This window comes from Leiobunum rupestre, chromosome 11 (genome assembly GCF_980474605.1).
Source record: "Leiobunum rupestre chromosome 11, qqLeiRupe1.1.hap1, whole genome shotgun sequence".
Taxonomy (NCBI): domain Eukaryota; kingdom Metazoa; phylum Arthropoda; class Arachnida; order Opiliones; family Sclerosomatidae; genus Leiobunum; species Leiobunum rupestre.
Window position 1 is genome coordinate 32,011,227 of NC_143394.1, and position 20,392 is coordinate 32,031,618.

The window sequence follows — 20,392 nt, forward strand, 5'->3', positions numbered from 1 at the left end:
CACCCCTGATGAAGGAGATTATCCCGTCGTCAACGGGTCTTGTTGAATTTGGGGAATCGTTGAAGGAGGGACATCGCGCTGACTTCGAAATGTTCTCCGTGTCTGTCGGCCGAGCGACTCCGCGGCCCATTCGCCGGGACCATCATGGAAATGAAATCGAGACGCGTCCCTTTATCGTCGTCGAATAATCCCTTCACAATTGACGCCATCATGTCATTGTCGTGTCGCGACCACCCTTATCTGTCTCCCTCCGTCGCCGTCGCCGCGTCCGTCCTCGGGGTCTCGTCGTCGCGGAGCGCCACCGCGGACAGCGCCACCGGCAACGACTCTCCTTCCCAGCCGGACCACGCCGATTGTTCCTACTACGAATGGCCTTCCCACCATCACCCTTTACCGCCCGACAAACAAGAGCACGAAGGTGAGATCCAAATCGAAGGTTGACCAAATGAACTTTTGGGAGGGGTAGTTACGGAGAGTCAATACGCTGATAGCTGAGCTGGTGTATCCAACGAAACGTTGAAAATAGATAAGAGGTGCTAGTCCGGATAATATGAAGATATTAGACTGGTTTTCTTTATTTTAAACAGCTTTGGGATAAATTTATAACTGGATATCGCAACCGACTGGAAATTTTGGGCTCAAATAGGACTTGAAACACTTCTTAAACGAGTCTAGTTTTCTAGTGCTGGACCCTCGAGCTAGTCTCATTTTGTAGTATTCGAAACTCAAGCGAGTTCAATTTTCTATAGTACTCGAATCTCGATCGAATTCAATTTGCTAGTACTCGAACCTTGAGCGAGTTCAATTTTCTATAGTATTGAACCATCGAGCCATTCAAATTTTTTAGTACTTGAACCTTGAACGAGTTCAATTTTCTATAGTACTGGACCATTGAGCGAGTCTAATTTCCCAGAACTCCGAACTTGACTCTAAAACCGCCAAGACAGGAGTCGAAAACACTAAAATCAGGGACAAGCCCACTTCTAAAAATGATGGACCTAAAGCGTTGAAAAGGGTTAATACAAATTTGATAATCAGGCAGGGAAAACCACATCTAGCTTTTTAAGTTATTATACATAATACTTATTATACTGGAAAGGTAGCATAACTGGAAATTTAAATCTGTGTCTTTAAGACCCTTGATAGGTTAACCTATTTAACATTCAAAAAAGTATAATTTCGATAGTTTATTTATAAAATGGGGCTTAGTGGACAATAGTTAAATTTGATACTTTATAATAACTCATTTTCAACGATTAATAGTTAGTGTAGGGAGCTGTTGGCTCGCGTGGCATGAAGGGCTTGCAACCACCCACTATGCATTGTAACCCGGTCACCTGAGTTAATAACTTTAAAAGTCGCTTGATGACTTAGGCCTAAGGTGCGGCCTTGGGTATTAGCCTAGCTGATTATTATTTATTTTTATTTATTATTTACTTCAAGCAAGTTGGTTTGATTGAAAGTTTTGACTAGTAAAATTTTGAGAAATGAGCCTTGAAAATTGCTTTCAAGAGATAGTGTGACCTGCGTTCCTATATGCAGTCAAACAATATGCAAACTGTTCTTAAATTATTCAATCAAACCATATACGAAGAATGCATGCCACTTAAATTACTAATTAAGAATTAATTTAAGCATGATTATTGACAATTAATAATTTAGGTTCAATCTCGATGCTTGAGTTTCTTCAAGGGACTTTTCTTGTAAATGTTTAGGACAGGTGAGATTAGGGTTCCCACTAGGTCCCTATTTTTCTTGGAAGTCCCTAAGAAAACATAAAAAAGATATTTGGTCCCTAAAGACTGGGGTAAAAGCACCCTCGCCTTGAAACATTCTCACACTTATGTGCAAGATCAATTGACAAAATGATCAAAACTGTCGATACCAAAGGTCAGTTTTTTGGATTATCTAAATAAATTTTGGAATAGAGCGTTCTATAAAATCGGTGTGGTGTGCTGGCCCCCTTTTGAGATCGGAGGAGGTGAAGGTTTGGCCTGTTTTTCGTGTTAGAGAAAAATATTTATCTGGCAAACCCGTAAGAAATTGAGAGCACTCGATTTTTAGGAGTAGAGTAGTTGCTAGCCTAGGCTTCACTAATTTCCGGCTTTCCGCGCCGTTTTTCTTATTTTAAATGATTTTTGTAATAAATGTATGATGGCAAATAAGCAAAATACTAGTCCCAAATCCACGGGTTTAAAAAGAAACTTAGATCATGAAAATATTCTTAACCCCAAACATAATTCAACACCTAGGGTCCCTCCTACAACTCCTAAAAGGTACGTCTCTAAAATATTCATATCAAAGAATAACAAAAGTTGTTAGTCCTGCTGAACTAGCTCTAAGGTCTGTATGAAAAGTTTGACCGGTTATGGACCAATTTTATAGAATGCTCTATTCGATATTTAAACATTGAATCAGTTTTTGGGATCATTTATTCGAAATATTTTATTTTACTTTAAAGAGGGCTTTATTAGGTTCCTATTTCAAAAAGATTAGTACCATTTTACTTTATTGTAATTGGCTTTACAAGTCGCTAGTCGACAAAGGCCTATGGTTGTGCCTTGGGTATTAGCTTAGCTGATTATTATTATATTTTATACTATGAAAAGTAAATTTTTTCCGATTTTGGTGGGAATAAAATGGCAGTGAAAAATAACCCAATGAATAAGGAAAATGTAAGTTGAATTCTTAGAAGATGGCAAAAAAATGTGGCCAAAAGGAAATAATGCATTAATGTCAAATATTTAGGACACTTTCTAGTGTACTAATTTTTCTACTTAAGTACTGGGCAGGACATAATGCCTGAGTTGAGGCATTTGACCACTTAAAACTACCCCAAATAAATTACTAAACGCTTATAGATATTTTTAGCCTTTATCCAGAAAAGTACAAAACAATTAGTTTCATGGAGGCAAAATGTCAGAAATTTAAGCTAACGTTTTTTTTATAATCTAGGCTCATACTCAAGGCACCACCCTAAGCCTAAGTCACCTAGGGACTTTTATTGCCTTTAATTCAGGTGGCCAGGTTAAATTGCGAGCCAACACTTACTAGCAGGCAAATTGTTTCTGATTAAAACTTAAATCAAATCTTAGACAGATCATTTGTTTTAACCACAAATTTGTATACCTCCTTTCCAATGACTCCCAAAAGATCGAATATTTCGGCCCAGGAGTCACAATGACTACTAAATTAAATAACCCCATGTCCTGTCCTGCCCTGCTTTAGTGTAGTCCATTGACATATTTTTAAATTCAATTATGGTTTAGAAAATTTTATGTGTCCTATTAATGACGACCAAACTAACATAACATATAAAAAAATTAACAGAAACAAATGGAGTTGTTAATTTTCCGGAAAAATAAAATGCGGAACAATTTTCTCAAATCGGAAAAATAAATAATTGAGGATTTTTATTTTATTTTACTTATGGATTCAACAAATTGAGTCGAAAAGGCATCGAAATTTAAATTTGCGAACAATATTAAGCTAATCATAGATTAAAAACCTTTTTTTCCCCGGAAAAATAGGCCTCGGTAATTTTCTGAAAAATTTTCCGCGTGAAATTTGCCGACTTACAACTCTAGAAACAAATCTACATTCTCTAAATACATATTAATATCCGATCTGTCTGTATTACAATTATTTCCCTTCCAAAAGTACGTGCCAAATTAGTCTACTAACTACTCCCAGTGCCGCCAAAAGCAGGACCGAGCCCCGGGAAACAATAATTCCGGGCCTCAAGAAAGCCATTATTACTATATTATTATTATTACACTTACGATTAACGGACAGAACCTTGGGAAATTGGCCCAAACCTGGGGCCCTTAGGCTGCACAGGCACCGGAAATTTGTACCTGCTTTCACACCTTTCAATTGGGCCTGACTACTCTGAAGAATCTCGATTGAGGTATAAAATTGATTTCGAAAGTTTATCCTTTAAATTAAATCATATTTCAAAACGCACAGGGAATAGCTAACTTCAGAAGTATATTGTATATCATTAAAGAATAATAAAGAGATACTGCTACATCATGGATGAAGTAGCGGTATTATTTTACTTTCGTTAGTGTTGTAAGTTGGAAAATTTTCCGGAAAATGACCGAGGCCTGTTTTCCGGAAAATTTTCCGTATTTTTCCGAAAAAAATAAAAAAAAGTTTTCAATCCATGATTAATCTAATATATTGTTTGAAAATTTAAATAAAGCGGCATTTTCGCCTCATTTTTTCGAATCTGAAAGTAAAACAAAACATAGACTAAGTGGGGTGGCCGCGGCGGAGTGGTTAGCGCTTTCGCCTCGCAGCAAGAGGAGCTAGGTTCGATCCCAGCTTGTGGCACTGGGTGAAAACTCGGAACTATTCCTTCTGCGTTGAGTTTGCAAGTTCTCTCCCCACTGGTTAAAGGGGTTTTCCCTCGAGTTCTTCGGTTTCCCCTTCCCATAAAAACTTGTAGAGGTTAACGGTAATAGTTAGTGTAGGGAGCTGTTGGCTCGTGTGGCATGAAGGGCTTGCCACCACCCTCCTACGCTTTGTAACCCGGCCACCTGTTTAAAGGCATTATAAGTCGCAAGATGACTTGGGCCTAAGGTGGTGCCTTGGGTATTAGCCTAGCTGATTATTATTATTATTATTATTAGTTTAAACTGATTAACCATGTAACACTATTACTGTTTTGTAGTATGTTTACTGATATTAGACATTTTATATCGATAAAAAGTTAATAACATTAAAAACCCTTAAAAAGTAATTTGTTTCAATTTTTAATTTTTCCGATTTACGGAAATTTTTCCGGAAACTTTTCTGGAAATTTTTCCACATTTTATTTTTCGGGAAAATTAACAACACTAAATTTACTATTGTTTTTTAAATTTTGAAAGGTAATTTTAAAATTTATTATCCTTCTAATGTCATTCACTTGAAACAAGTACCGTCTCAGGCTCAAGGGGATTTTCGAAATGAGAGTAAAGATATTTTCCAAAATTACGTCATAGTCTAACCTAACTACTCTAACAAATAATTCGGAAAAGTGCTATCTCGTTGCTTTAGCCAACCCAATTTGAAGTAGCAGATGAATTTATATAGCAGACTACAAATTCAAGCCAATCAGACGTTCTTCTTTCTCGTTTACACTGATTGTACCTATTACTGAGCTGGAGTAAAAAGTGTAACACCGAAACTCTACCAATAGTTTACGATGTAGTGTAGCTAGTGTAAAATTGGGAAGTTAATAATTTGGAAAAGTGTAAAAAAAGTACCTTTTCCGTCCCGGTGTAAGCGAATAATTTTATCCCTAGGTAAGTTTCTAAGACTATATAAATCGATAAAATATTATTTATAAATAACTACTTATCCCTATACGCAATGTAATTTCCAAATATTACATAGTTTACGCTTTAAGGGGGAAGAATATAGTAAAAGCCTCTTTTTCGTTCAAGCTGAACGTTTCTATTTTAACAATTATACAATTGAATTATATTTTTCTTATTAGGCTGAACCTTCCTCTAGTGCTTAAAATAATTTTAATAATTCTAATATTAATAGTTAACGAGATATAAGATCCTAACTAAAGGGTAGTATGGGCGCTTGCCCAGCTTGTTTAGCTCCGGGGGTCCGAATTAAAACGTAACTTAATTATTTGAAATTTTAAATTGTCAAAATTATTTTAATCACTGAACAAGAGGCTGTTTTACACATAACTATTAATTTTAGAGGTTAAAATACAAAATTAAAAGCGTTCAGCTTGAAATAGCGCGAAAGTAGACAATGGCATAAATAAATCTTCGGTTTACTCTGTCTTTCACTGGAAGTAGGCTGATTGCATGGCAATTATGTTTTTCAGTAAGCCCACTTCCAGTGAAAGACAGAGTAAACCGAAAATTTATGTAGTCGGCATTTAACCAGTTTTTATGGAAGGGGAAACCGAAGAGCTCGCCAAATAGAATCTAGGTCGAACCTGCGAAGTTACTTGTTTCACTTTTATGACCGAGATGGATAGCTCTCTTGTAAGATATATATTATCAATTTCTGGTAATTTTACTGGAGATAGGCTTGAACCGATAGTCTCGTTTGAAAAGACGGCGTCGGTATCTCGCAAATTGGCGCTTTGACGGAGTCGAAACTACCCGTCCGATGACGGACCCGAAGCGAGGGAAAGAATTACCGGCAAAGTTGTCTTTCGTGATTGGAACAAGTTGCCAAAGAAGCTCTTCCTGGCGTCGCCAACAGTTCGTTTTAGCACTTGATAGAAAATAACATCGCTTCGGCTGGTCGCGCTCTATCGGTAACGGGGAGCTTGTTGATGTATTGTTTCATTGGGGCAACGCGTATCTTTCGACTCGATCAACTCGCGGGTATAAAAGCTTTCGCGATTGACGCCTTTCTCTCCCGCGATGTTTGGATTTCCGAGCGCTCGCCGCGTCGCTCGCCGCCGAGTGATTCTTTCCACTGACCCCTCGTCTCTCTCTCTTCCCCGTTTAATTAGGCGCGGACAAGCCGTTCCCGGCTCCTCCTTTCGCGCAACAACACCATCACCATCTTCATCAGCAGCACCATCAACGGGAGATATCCTGCCAGGAATCATCCGGAACGGGGTTCGCCAAAGTCGTCCGCGACCCGAGACGCTTCGACGACGTCGCCGTGACCGACAAATTTGTACTCGACGATCGCGTCTGTGTCGGCGATTCGCCGGGTCAAAGCGGGGCCGGTCTCGCGGGATCCGGTCAACGGGTCGCTCCTCTGGACTTGGAACCTTTGGCCGTGCTGCGACATCAGACGGAAGTGGTCGGCACGGATCGCGACCCAGCCACGACGACGGGAGTCTGCTCGCTCGGAAGAGTACGCGAAGACCAGGACGATTCCAGATTACCGAAACACTTGCACTCGAAACTGATGACGGTCGGCGCTAATTTGGAAATGAAATCTCTCTGGGACGAGTTCAACGAGCTGGGCACCGAAATGATCGTTACCAAAACGGGAAGGTCAGTATCAAATTATCTTCTCAAATCTCAATATACGAAGCTCAACGTTGTTTTTTGAGAAATTTCGCGACATCACCTGGGCGCGTCAAAATTCTAAGAACTCTTCCCTTGATAGTGAGAATTCTCACTTCTCTAAATTTTGACGGTCTTTCTCACTGGAAGTGATGTAATCTCTTCTCACGAGTTCTCTTGAGAAGAGTGAGAATGCCTCCGAGGCATTCTCTGTTAAAAAGGGGTGGTAATTATAAATTAAAATGGCAGTTTACTTGACGCTGAAGAAAATAAACAGTATGATATTTTTGTGGACGAAAATGAATTTCAGAGAAAACTGAATGTCAAGTTAATTTCCGATGAAATATTTCCATTTAAGTTATGAATAAAATATTTCCTTCCTTCGTGAAATCGTGTAAAAATAATATTTATTGTCAAAGGCTTAGTTTACAACGTTCGTGGCATTATCTTAAGCCGCCATCTTTAGAAGAATCTTTTTACATTTGACGCTTTTTAGCGAGTTCTCACGGGGACAAAAATTCTCACGAAGAACTCTTTTCAAGAGAAGAATTCCTTCTTAGAATTTTGACGCACCCCAGGTAGACTAAAAGTCTGTTCTCAATTTCATTGTCTGTGCATTACGTCATCGGGTTCCCCCCCCCCGGTGTGGCAATATAACCAATAGTCTTCGGTAGGCCTAAACTTAGGGGCCCCGGAACTGGAAAAAAAAGGTAAGGGGCCTGAGACGATGCTAGAGCAAAGTCCAGGGGGCCTTATATTTCCTAGGGGTACTGGTGTTTAATCACTGATTCGTAATAGCTAAGTCTAGTTTGTTCGCAGGGGTTTGGTTAGTTAAGGTTAGGTGAATTTAGGTTAGGTTATACTATTGTATTAAGTTCATATCGTTGGTTTTCTGCATGAAAGAATTACTTTAGGTTGTGCGAGGATTTTTAACCATTGGAAATTGGGAACCGTTGCTACGTTTAGTCACATGACTTGTAGGGCATAGTAATAGAAATGAGACTAGAACCACTGCGCTCTCCGCCAATCCCAGGGGAAACGGGCAAGCTAGAAAGCTGACATTAGCGCGGAATCGGGCTATTCGCGCCATCTGACCAGCGCATTAAACATTGTCGCCATGGTTACGGCGGAAATTTTGATCGTGTCGTGCGCAGTGACGGTACTTTTGTGTTTGCGTTTTTCGCGTCTCTAAGAATAACCGCGGAAAATTAAAAATGATAAAAAATTGCGTTTTTTTTTGGCTCTGTACTAACCGATTTCGGAAATAAATAAAATGCTAATTTCATGTAATATTATGGGAATTATTTTATACTACTCTCGGAATATAAGTGTTTTTCATTTTCAGCGAACTTCCAGACCATAATGTTTAACTTTGAGTTGGGAATTGTTATATGCCAAAGTTCGGCTGATCAAAATTTCCAGAGACAAAAACCTGGAAATGAAAGGGAAAGCAATTAGACCTAAGCTTTCTAAACTTATTTTATTTCAAGGCCAGTAAATTTAAAACGTTTATAAAACTGTAATTTACGGTAATGTAGATTCATGTGAACGTAATGATTTTCATAGTTGTTTAAGTAACTTATATAATTTCGTTGAAGAACATAAACAAACCAGATGATGTTGCTTACGACGTTACGCCACGTGATCATATTTAGTTTCAATTTTATTTATTAGATGGCGCGCGCGATCCCACTCTAATGGCGGCCTTCTAGCTGGTACATCTCCCCCAAAGCCGATCGTGGTTCTAGTCTCCTTTCTATTTCTATGGGTAGGGGAATACACTAACGCAACGTGAACACCAAGTGGCTTATACATTAAAACACATTTTATAGGAAGTCAACAGTTAGATAAGGTGCAGGTCAACGTGACGTCCCGTGAACCTCACCTCCACGAGAGATAATACGTGGTAATATTAATGATATCCAGTAGTGGTATAACACTGTGCAGGGTCCCAACAGTACTGTTGGCTCCCTAGTAAATGTTTCGTTTCTACGTTTGGCAAAAGAATGCGTATCTGGTTAGCCTTAGTCTTTCACGAGGAGGCAATCTGATTAACAATGAGACTAAAATAAATAATCAGTTTACTTAAAGTCGACTGAAATTATGGTAATTAAAAAACCTCTGATGGAAATAGCACAAATGAGGGAGTCAATTTAAATGTTGAAAACGGAAGGCGGTTGTCTCTGTCGAAGGGAGGATGTCTGCATTCCGCCAAAGATGAATCGTCGAGCGGGCTTGAGGACGTGTGATCGATAGTGTCTAGCATTTGGCGACGAGATCCGACAAGTTAATGCCGCTAGCGAGCACGCAGTTTTCCATGGGGATGATGTTTTTCTTATGAATGCTAAAATAGTTTACTTAACGCCAGAAACTCGAAGAGGGAGCGCAATCTAGTTCCCTCCGCATTTGGAATATTTCAAATTTCCAAGAATAATTAGGCTCATCTCCAAAATTAACAACGCGCAATCTGAGCCACGAAACGTTGTTGTCTTTTGCGGAAAACAAACTTTGCCTTTTAATGATTTAGTTGCCAAAGGAAAAAATACAATAATAATAATACTTTCGGTCGTTGCTTTAAAACAGCGGGGTTGACTTGATACTGATTCAAAATATGTATTGTCGTACGCGAGACCGAAGAGTACAATAATCATTCATTGTCCTCGGCAAAATGAATGGCCTACAATGAATCGAATTTAGGGGTCGCGACGACATTCTGGTAGCTCATTAAGGGTCTATTTATCCCCGGCTCGGGTCCTCCTCTGGATGGCGCCAGATCCGACGGAGAACTTGTTTACCCTCGGAATTGCCAGATATTTAAGACAAGGGATTCATCCTGGGGCAGCCAGGCGTAACAGGGACACGGCGAGAAGGCCAGGGAGGGTTGGCCCCCCTTTCTCGCGCCTCAACGCCGTGGAGATCGCGAAGTCGCCGCATTCCTGCGCGTTGGATGATGCATTGGGTCCCTACTTAGCGGGGTATTTGGCGCTCGGTCCGGAGATTGGCGGCTTAAGGGAATCGCGATTAATCAAACGACAGCCACAGAGAGACATCTATTTATTCCGCCTTTCAACATTCCAACTTCGAATTCGCGTGTGGCCCGTTTTACTTTCCGACAACTGGCTTTGGGCGGCAGTCAATTGGGGAGGTCTGCTCGCAAAAACAATAGTTTGGGGATATACCTTCAAGATAAAGGAGCAGTCAGATTTATGTATGGTTTTCACTAGGACAAAACCGCTGCGATGGCTGGCGTTGATGAAAAAAAAATTATTAAGTCTAAGGGATGGTTTTCCCTAGAGCGTCTTTCAACTTTGAGACTTACAAACGCTTTCACTATCGAAAAGAAAAATACATTATGACGCGCCCGATTGGAAATCAAGCTTAAGCCTTAGTTTCCACTGGCGTGCGTAACCGTGCGTCACTCAACTTAATTATCAAAGTTGAATGACGCGCTATTACGCACGCTAGTGGAAACCAAGCGTTAGGCCTAACAAGGATTTTAGCGTCGACGTTCACCCTCGAGGCGTTTTTTCTCGATTGAAAATCGGCCTTAAGATTGGCTTTCACCAGGACGACCAGAGTTGACGCAAAAATTCCCATTAAGCTTGGTTTCCACTCGGGCGCGTCATAATGTATTTTTCTTTACGCGCGTGAAAACGTTTGTACGTTCGTAAGTTGAGTGACGCGCCATTACGCGCGCTAGTGGAAACTAAGCATAAAGCCCCATTTTCATGCTCGCTGGTAGAGGGTAAAAATTGACCAAATCTGCTTCAGCTATACACTTTTTCACATTCCGCGTCGATCTGTTTCAAACAGATATTTTAGCTTTATTTTCACGCTTGCGAGTGGCGGAAGCGAATTTGGACGATTTTTATCCGCTACCAGCGAGCATGAAAATGGGGCTTTAGCCTTTTTTTCCACTAACGCGCGTAATAGCGCGTCATTCAACTTTGGAACGTACAATCGTTTTAACGCGCGTTAGGAAATATACATTATGACGCGCGCTAGTGGAAACTAAGCAATAGGCTTAATAAAATATTTTTGAGTTGACGCTCACCGTCGTAGCGTTTTTTTCCGAAGTGAAAAACAGCTGGGGCTAGCGGTCGTGACATTTTTGTCTTCGTGAAAATCAGCCCTAATGCTTGGTTTCCACTAGCACGCGTCATAATGCATTTTTCTTAGTGGAAACCAAGCATTTGATCTAATATTTTTTTGCGTCAGAGAGTAAAACCAGCCTTAAACCGAACCTCGTTCAAACAAAGGGGCTCTAAGATACTAATCAAGAAGCTAGGCAAAACTCAAAGCGACTAATGGCCAATACAGAGTCAATTATCAAACACAATTTACCCGGGTTTGGATCGAGTTTCGAGTATTTTATCGACACGAAATATAGAATGAAAGATAAATCAAGATCTTGTCGATCGGTTCATTGAATTTGTTGACATAATATTAGTCGGCCCACTGTAATTTCTTTCTCCCTCTTTTTTTCGCGTCCTGTCCCGGAAATGGATAGGCATAGCGCGCGTCCCCCGAGTAGGGGCTGTACAACAGACGATAATTTATGGGGCAGCGGCAAACGTATTCTTCAATCTTCAGTGACTCGAGAGGAAGGAAGCATTTTTGCGCTTACTGTTTTGGTGCGCGGCTATAATCGGCATTATGGGGCTGCTTAGATGGCGGACTGTCTTCACTCGCCACCCCATAACTCGTCCGAGTTGGCTACGAAACCACCCCGGGTATAATGGCACTTTATCCCCAACCCCCCCACTCTACACGCAAAAAACACGACACGCTGAATAATTGCGAAGTCGTTATTCGGGCCCTTTTAATTTCAAAATATATTTAAAGGGAGATTTATAGTGGATCGCCTATCTTCATATTTTTGCCACTAGGTTTAACAGAAACTAGTTACGTTAGAATAGATTGTAACACGTGTTACCTGAATAAAAGCACATTTAATTTCAGAACGTTTTTAAAGTTAGTATCATAAGTAACATAATAAGGAGACGGCCCGAGGTGACTTTCACGGATTTTGTTTAAATTCCGGAATAAGTAGACCTTTAAGTAACTTGAAATTTCCCAAAAGGAAAATTTTCGACGGGCTTTAGGGTCCCCCGTTCGAAAAATTTTAAAATATTAACAAAAATAAATGATGTTAAAAAATTTACATTGGGTAAATTCAGGTTAATTTGGTTTAAATGCGCGTAAATTTGGGAAAACATAAGCGAATTGGGTAAATACAAGTAAATTTGGGTTAATAAAATGGATAAAAATGGGTAAATGAATGTAAATTTTGGTAAATATTAGTAAAATGTGTAAATTAAGTATATGCAAGTAAAATTGACTAAATTTGGGTAAATTCAAATGAAGTAGCTAAATTTATTTAAATGCCCTTAAATAAGCAAAATTTTTATAAATTCAAGTAAAGTAGCAAAATTTAGGTAAATGCCATTAAATAAGCAAAATTTGGGTAAATTCAAGTTAAGTAACTAAATTTATTTAAATGCCATTATATAAGCAAAATTTCGGTAAATTCAATTAAAGTAGCAAAATTTAGATAAATGCCATTAAATTAACAAAATTTGGGTAAATTCAATTAAAGTAGCAAAATTTAGATAAATTCCATTAAATGAGCAAAATTTGGGTAAATTCAAAGGGAGTGTGAACTAAAACGAAAAATTACCTGCTAAAACGCTCTACTATTGCCAATAACACCTAGCTTCTGTTAAACCTTGTGGACGAAATGTGGAATTCGTTGATATGAAAGTTCATATTCCCTGGTAAACATAATTTATTTAAAAACTTTAGAAATACGTTATGTTAACCAGGGCTTAGGCGTCTTCAGTTGATTAAACAGAAACTTGGGGTACATGGCGCTAGTTATAATAAAAACAGATCGTAGCTAGTTTTAGCAGATGATTTTTCGATGCAGAATATAATAAGTCGCTTGATGACTCGGGCCTAAGGTGGTGCCTTGGGTATTAGCCTAGCTGATTATTATTATTATTTTTTTTTATTATTTTATATACAACATTAAAACGTCATGGATAGGGTATGCATTGTTATCTACCACCCATCCATCTAATTTACCTTATAATTACTTAAAGGAAAAGTCCAGGTTGGGTAAAACTTGGGTCTATTTGAAAGATCATGTTTAAATATACTCAAAAATATCAGTCGTAAAATTGTATCTTTTTTTAATGACGAGAAATTAATTTTTAAACGAGCCAAATTTACCGCCAAGCGAGTTGCCATTTTCTTTCGCCTTCCCTCCGCAGACCGCACGCGGAGCAAGCGCGCGCGGGGAACAGAGCGCTGTTAAAGCCTGTTATAGCGCGAACAGCGCGTGATTAAAGTCTTAAAACGTCACCCCGAAACAAAAAATGGCAGATCGCTTGGCGGTAAATTTCGCTCGTTTAAAAATTAATTTCTCGTCATTAAAAAAAGATACAATTTTACGACTGATATTTTTGAGTTTATTTAAACATGATCTTTCAAATAGACCCAAGTTTTACCCAACCTGGACTTTTCCTTTAATTAGCCTATGCAAGGAGTTTCGACTGTACTGTAATTACCGTAGTGTTATTTTTGCGTCAAACAGGCTGCTTGAAGCAGCATTGCAGCAGATTTCTAAACGTGTTCGTAATGGAACATGAACCTCCATCGTAATCAGAGTGTGCAGTTTAATAGAACCAGTGTTAATAGTGGTATTTCAAAGATAAATTATAATTGTTTCATTGGTTTGGCCCATTAAATTTATCTTCACCGGGGGTCTCGTGTTAAGGTGACGGCTAGGATTTCAAAAAGGTCACCCTTGGAAAACCGAAACCTATCCTAGGACGACAACGAAAGTTAGGAGGGAAGAGACGGTACAGTGACAAATGACCCGACCTTGTTGCGGGGAGAAAATGCCCGGGGGTATCCGACCCAAGACGTATCCCGCGAGCCAGCTGCGGCGACCCATCTTGGTACGCAAAATCCGTCAATCCCATCCCCACCCGCCAAAGCCCATAGGGTAGAAATCTCAAAATTCAGTCATTCTCTACCCGAGATAACTCGTAAAATTAGCGGAAAGCGACTATATTCTTCCAAGAAGAATGAGAATAAAAAGTCGTAATCAGAACCTTGGATGTTTTTTCGTTCAAAACTAATAGAAGCGATGTCGTTATCTTTACGAGTTGCGAGGTCGGCAAAATAAACGAATTCGAACGATAAACAGAGAGTATGGCGTTTGGGCGCGTCGAGCGTTCCGTCAATGGAAGGCTGCCTACCGCCCAAGAATATCTCCGACATCTAAAAAGGAGCGAGTGAAGGGTTACTAGGAAAGGGGACTCTACGAGAGAGAGAATGGGGCTCTCGGCCCGTTTTCTTTTGAGACAGAGCAGACTTTCAGCAAATACACAAGCGCTCCTGAGTGACAGCTCTAGGCTCTGCGCAGCTTCCGAGCTAATTAATAAGGCCGACATTTTGTTTAGTTAAAGACGCGGCAGCTAGTGTACACAAGCGATTTATCATTGGTAGCCCGGGCATGTTTAGATGGACGCGTAATTCATGTCTTCTCTTCCTCGCTCTTCTGGGCAAAAGCTACAATTTCTAGTCATCTGTGTCGAAGATGGTATTTTTGGAATAACTTTGTATTTCTTTTTAAAGATCACTTTTTGGACGCACGCTGCGCTTTGATCCGCGCCCTGAAACGGACAAATTTTAAGGCACCACCTGTAAAAACCGTTGTATTTAACCGTAGTTGGAATCTTGGATACATTTCACCCGTGAATTCGGTAGTCTAGTAGAAGTGGCGTTGGACGGTAACCCAGCTCTAGGCGAACTGGTCACGTGGGCAAGTGGGCAAAATCCCACCGGACTGCGACAAAATTTTACTTTGGCGGCCTGCTATTTTGTAATCATGATTGGGGATAGGGTTCGATTTAGTGCCATGGAAATTTTCAAATTTTCGACAACAGCCCTCCATCAAGTTTTTAACTAAGAAACGTTCAAGTTCGGTCCTTGATTTTATTACGGCAACCTGACTGAAAAGTCGCCAGTAAGCTTCCACGGTAACCCGAAGGTCGCGGGTTCGATTACTGCCCACGGTGAAATGGTATGGAAACATCCTTGATTATAAATAAATCTTCTATTGTAATAATTCCAGCGATATATAAATAATTCCTTTACTTGAACTATCTTATAAATTGAGGTTATCAGACTTTGTTCGAGAAGAATTTCGCAAGACTTAAACAATATTTACAAAATCTTCGATGGCCAAATCATTTAATTTATAGGCTAAAGCACTATCCAATAACAATTTGTCCTCCTGGTGGCATATATATAGACGCGTAATTCATTCTTAAGTCGGTGTCAGGCTTTATATATAATTCGAAGGCGATAACCGCGTAATGTTTATGAAAACCAATATCTGTGGTAGTAAGACGTCGCGATTCGGATAACGGTGGGTGTCCGCTATATCGCAACGGAAAACATTGAATTGATTTTGACGTCCGAAAAAAAAGAGCGAGAAAAATTTGGGTCGTCAAATGTAACGCTTGATATCTTGTCAAAGACGTATCTCAAACAAGATTAATTGATCGAGAGAAAGAGCAATTTTCAAAACCGTCATTTTATATTTATAAGCGTTGATTTTTTTTCGTTGTTGCGAGGTTGAGGGGTTAATGCGTAACTTCCCCTCGCGTTCATCAAGCGAAAAAACTTTTATTTTGCTTGTTACATTATACCCCGGCCGAAAAAAAAGGTCCCAAGGGTGTTCTTAGGTGCTCCCTTATAAGAGGAAAGAACAGGGGGAGGAATGGATAAGCATCTTTAAAGATACGGATGCGCGAAGTTGTCAGCGTTCGATATAGCTCTCGGCTTTCCTTCCGATTTTCTCGGCTGATCCCCCAGTGTCGCTCCCCGGGGACGGGTTCGTACCGACAGTCGACCACCAAACCTTTAAATCATCAACCATTAATGAATACCGATTACGAATGCGAACTAATCTAGGCCAAGTAGCGTTAGGAGTGAAAAAAAAGCGCGATATATACCCGTTCTCCCATTTAGCGCGAAGCATTCGGCTCGCTGGCGGGAGTGTAAACATTGGGAGGTACCTCCTGTCAGATGATAAATGGTCTCTAACCTTGGCCTTAGTCGCCCGGTGATCGAATCAATTGGAAAACCATGTGCCGCGAAACGAACCAGCTGGTAATGTTCCTACCCGACCTCGCAGCCTCTATTCCCTTCTACGCGTTACGAGTACGACGCCGAGGGACCCAATGGGTGATGACCTAAAAATCAGAGCGTCCACCTCGGGTCTATAACATCGCGTCCGAAACAATTACCTACTATAGTAGCGATGGTCGAAATTCCTTTAATTTCCGAGCCAGGAATGTTTAGGGAAGGCGCTTAACGCGACATTAGTTGGGTAATCTATTACGGGTTAGGAATGCGTCAGAGGTCGAGGCTTTAAGACCCCGCTGAAAATCGGGACAGGGAAAGGTCATCTCGATCTCTTCCCTTCGCTCTTCGGGACCCGTTTTCGTCTCGGTGTGTGGCGCTCGTGTATCGCTATAGTTTTTACACGTGGTGTATCCTTCGCTCGAAGGCAATATCACTTTTATGGGCCAAAAAACCCACGTCGACAGTCAGCCGGAGAGGGAAAAAGTGATTTGTTACATATATGGTGGAGCTTGGATTAAGAAAAACACTAAAGCGAGAGACAGAGTCGAACGCCCCCTCAAATGTACTCCGTTTCGAGCCCTCCTCCCTCCTTTATATCCGCGAGACGGTAAACAGTGGTAGGCCTATAATTCATCCGTAACTAAAGTAAACAAGAGATCGTCTCAACTCTCGCTTGAATAACGACTCCAAAATACCAGTTGATCTCCCTAATGGAAGCGTTTGCTCTTGGTCCGTCAAGAACGGTAACGCGAATGACCCGCCGTTTTTTTTTTGAAAATGTTCCGTTACTTTTTACAGGAGGATGTTTCCCACGTTTCAAGTGAAGCTGTTTGGACTGGACCCCGACATTGAGTATATGCTTATGATGGACTTTGTTCCCGTTGATGATAAAAGGTATCGCTACGCCTTCCATAGGTAAAAATGGACCAATTTTGACACGCGTGGTCTAACAATAAAAGCGAATTTAACTTTTCTAAACGCAACGCAGCTCTGGTTGGGTAGTGGCTGGAAAGGCCGATCCTAACATGCCTTCGAGAATTCACATTCACCCGGACACGCCGGCGAAGGGCAGTCAGTTGATGAAACAATTGGTCTCGTTCGACAAGTTGAAACTAACGAATAACCAACTAGACGACAATGGATATGTAAGTAGCCATGGCTCGCTCGAAACGAAACCCGTAAGCGAGTTGAAATCGCTTTACATTTCCAATTTAGATCATTCTGAACTCGATGCACCGGTACCAACCCAGGTTTCACGTGATAGTGGAGCCGAACCAAGAGGGAATATCTCAAACGGAGAACTTCAAAACTTTTATCTACCCCGAAACCAAGTTCACCGCCGTAACCGCCTACCAAAACCAAAGGGTAATTGCCGCCATTCGATTTTTCAGTATAAACACTAACCGCTAAAACGAGATTATTTACATCAGATAACGCAATTGAAAATTGCCAGTAACCCGTTCGCCAAAGGTTTTAGAGATTGCGACGGGGAAGAATGGTGAGATACTTGTTACGTTCTCCGTCCAAGTGATCCTACTGTCACCGTAAAATAATAATTACGTTTAAAGGAATATGCCGTGCAATGTTGTTGAGGTTTTATCACAAGTGCCTTCAAACCAGAGGCCCCGAAATCAACATCGGCCTAGTTCTCTGCAATTACTCAGGGTAACACCAACTCCCCCATCGGTAAAGGCCATAAGAGGTACCAAATTTCCCGCACTGGTCCGATTTCTGGTTCAGTGAACTCCTTAATGACTACGACCCCTTTTACAGATAAAACGGAGCCACCTACGCCGCCAAATGGAATGCTTTACTCCAGGGTGGACCTGTCTCTTACTCCTGGATTCGCTTTAAGCTCCGCGACAGAATCCAGTCCGTACATGTCATCGAATACTTATAATTCTCCGTCAGAAATGTGCTCTTCTTACGGACCCTCCAGGGAAGTTACGTGCCTTTACAACAAGAATAAGAACAATTGGAAAAACCGATACAGTCCTTTTCCTTGGCCTTCAATGCACTACACGTGAAAACTGAAGTGTGAATGCCCATAATTATAAAGTCTGGTGGCTTAAGACTACGTGTGATTATTTAAACATTGAATGATGTGAATAGTTTTAACACAATTGGAGGTGCCGACTACCTCTAAAAAACAATTATACAGTACTTGCCTGCCACGCGTCCTGTTTAACACGCGGATATTTGATTCTCTCGATACGACTTTGTGCAATAAATGTAAAAAGGTTTTGTATTCATTGTTTCAAAATTGGCTCCACATTATTTTAACGTGTCAAATTTAGAGAAAGTAATTTCTTTGAAACCTCATGGACGACGAGGAGCTAACCACGATCAGATGGCCTGTACACCGATTACGCGTACTCAACACTAATAAAGGTACAGACTCTAAAGATTACAGGTAATCTCATAAGTACAGTCAAAGGAGTGACTAGCTCCTCGAAGGACGAGAACACAGAGTGCCACTACGGATCAAAGATAATCTAGACTACGTACCCTAGATTGGAAATGCGGCGAGTTTCCTACGGGCTCCCGTCTAACCACGCGGTTCCCTAGTTGCGGCGGGCAATGTAATAGCGAGGGGGTAAAAAGTCTGAAAAATTCAGTTCGGTTCAGTTTTAAATCTCGTAAAAATCGGGACTGGAGGACGAGGCCCAAGTTTGATTTGAAGCGTAAATTTTCTTTATTTTACTAATTGGAATTTTATTTTACCAAGGTGTAAACTAAATATGGGAAAATCTTGCCAATTCAAGAGTTGTAATAACTATCACAAATCATCTTTAATTATAAGTTGGGTTAAATTGAAATTGTAGCGAAGTTTATTAATAACGTTGGTGCCTTCAATCAGGGAGTAGTAGGGGAGTAGAAATGTGGGGGAACTCGACGGGCCAGTATGACTATTTTATCGCCATCTATTGGGGAAAAAAATGTTTTGAAACAGAGCGGTTCTATACAACGCTCAATATACCACCGTTTACCACGTGGTCTGTTCACGTGCAAAGGCCTAATGCCAAGATGAAACATAATATAATAACTAACCTAACATTTTACCTACAGTAATATAAGGAATTATTAGTATTTACCACTATTTGCTTCTACCTACAACGCTTTAACTTCAATACAATTTTTATAATGAAAAAAAATAATTTTGGCCGGAGGACTTTGTTATTTTAACGCGCACTTGAGTTGACCCGGGGTCAATTTAACAAAATACTCCTGATTTGCGATAGATGGCGCTGAAAACGGTATTCTGTCCCATATTATTCCAAGAGGGGGTAGAAATTCCACTCTACTTTTGGGGTCTCTCTGCCCACGCTGGGGAACAAAAAAATTCGTTCTAAACCACTCCCCTACTACTCCCTGCTTCAATTGTAAATATGGACAACTAAGCCTAATGGAATGCTTCATTTGTCATCATTTTTTATTGGATTTGCCTTAATTAGAGATCGGCGTTTGAATAAGAAATTATCCAATTATTTATTTTTATTTATAACCGCAAATTATCCAAAAAATATACGAAAAAATTGATTATTTTTGCATGTTAAATCGTTGTTTATTCGTAGAAATTGTTCATAAAAAACGGTTAACCAAACGTTTTATGGTTAATCGAAATTTTGCCGGTTAATTTATTCGTTCCGCCGACCTCTAGCCTTAATTTTTTTCTAAGCAAAGCTGTTAAGAATAAAAATATAGAAAAACATTTGAAATTATGCATTTAAAACTTATTTATACAAAAGGAAGGTAAATCAGGATATTCAATCTCTTCATTGGGCAAAGATATTAATTTTGAAGCAGTTTTTAAAGTTTACCCCTGAGATTATATTTAAAACAAACAATTTATGACTACATCGATGATAATTAAAATTGTAGTACTAACCATTCGGCTTTTTAGATTTGGGTAGTTTATTTTGACAATAAGCATGATCCCTTTTTAGCCCGAGGCCCGAACGAGGACACGAGGTCCATATATCGAAGCAGACGAACCCGCTGAAACTTTTCAGACTAAACTTCCACCCCCACCTCTCCCACTAGGGAATCGCATGAGACAACACATTTCGCGTACTTTTCTACCCCCTGGTACGGATGGACTTGGCCTATGATCTACAGTTTCTGTTCAACTGTTGTAAGGCGCTAGGTGGTGTTAAATTTGTTAAACAACAGGTTTGTTCGTGGGTAAATTCACCAAGCTCTTTAATACCCGCACTAGTATTAATAATAACCATCTA

The 20,392-nt window shown here is 40.1% G+C and overlaps 1 protein-coding gene across 3 annotated transcripts; it reads left to right on the plus strand.

The window, feature by feature from the left end:
* On the plus strand, positions 1-18,417 carry LOC149922282 (T-box transcription factor TBX10-like). Of its 3 annotated transcripts, none has more exons than XM_090163690.1 (8): positions 1-418; positions 6,482-6,977; positions 16,953-17,048; positions 17,143-17,299; positions 17,370-17,519; positions 17,585-17,652; positions 17,723-17,856; positions 17,928-18,417. In XM_090163690.1, exons 1-8 carry the CDS (start codon positions 145-147, stop codon positions 18,179-18,181), a joined length of 1,629 nt encoding a protein of 542 aa, XP_090019816.1. In that variant the 5' UTR covers positions 1-144; the 3' UTR covers positions 18,182-18,417. The 3 variants fall into 3 exon arrangements, with proteins under 3 accessions (XP_090019816.1, XP_090019815.1, XP_090019817.1); XM_090163689.1 differs by having other exon boundaries at positions 13-418; positions 16,953-17,069; XM_090163691.1 differs by lacking the exon at positions 1-418 and adding an exon at positions 6,044-6,350 and having other exon boundaries at positions 16,953-17,069.
* The last annotated feature ends 1,975 nt before the right edge of the window (positions 18,418-20,392 follow it).

Excerpts from the sequence above, each read along its gene's own strand:
- LOC149922282 (XM_090163689.1), top strand. The coding sequence starts at position 145 with ATGGAAATGAAATCGAGACGCGTCCCTTTATCGTCGTCGAATAATCCC. Across the intron at positions 419-6,481 it reads CGACAAACAAGAGCACGAAG|GCGCGGACAAGCCGTTCCCG; the intron begins GTGAGATCCAAA and ends CCGTTTAATTAG. Across the intron at positions 17,653-17,722 it reads GATTGCGACGGGGAAGAATG|GAATATGCCGTGCAATGTTG; the intron begins GTGAGATACTTG and ends TTACGTTTAAAG.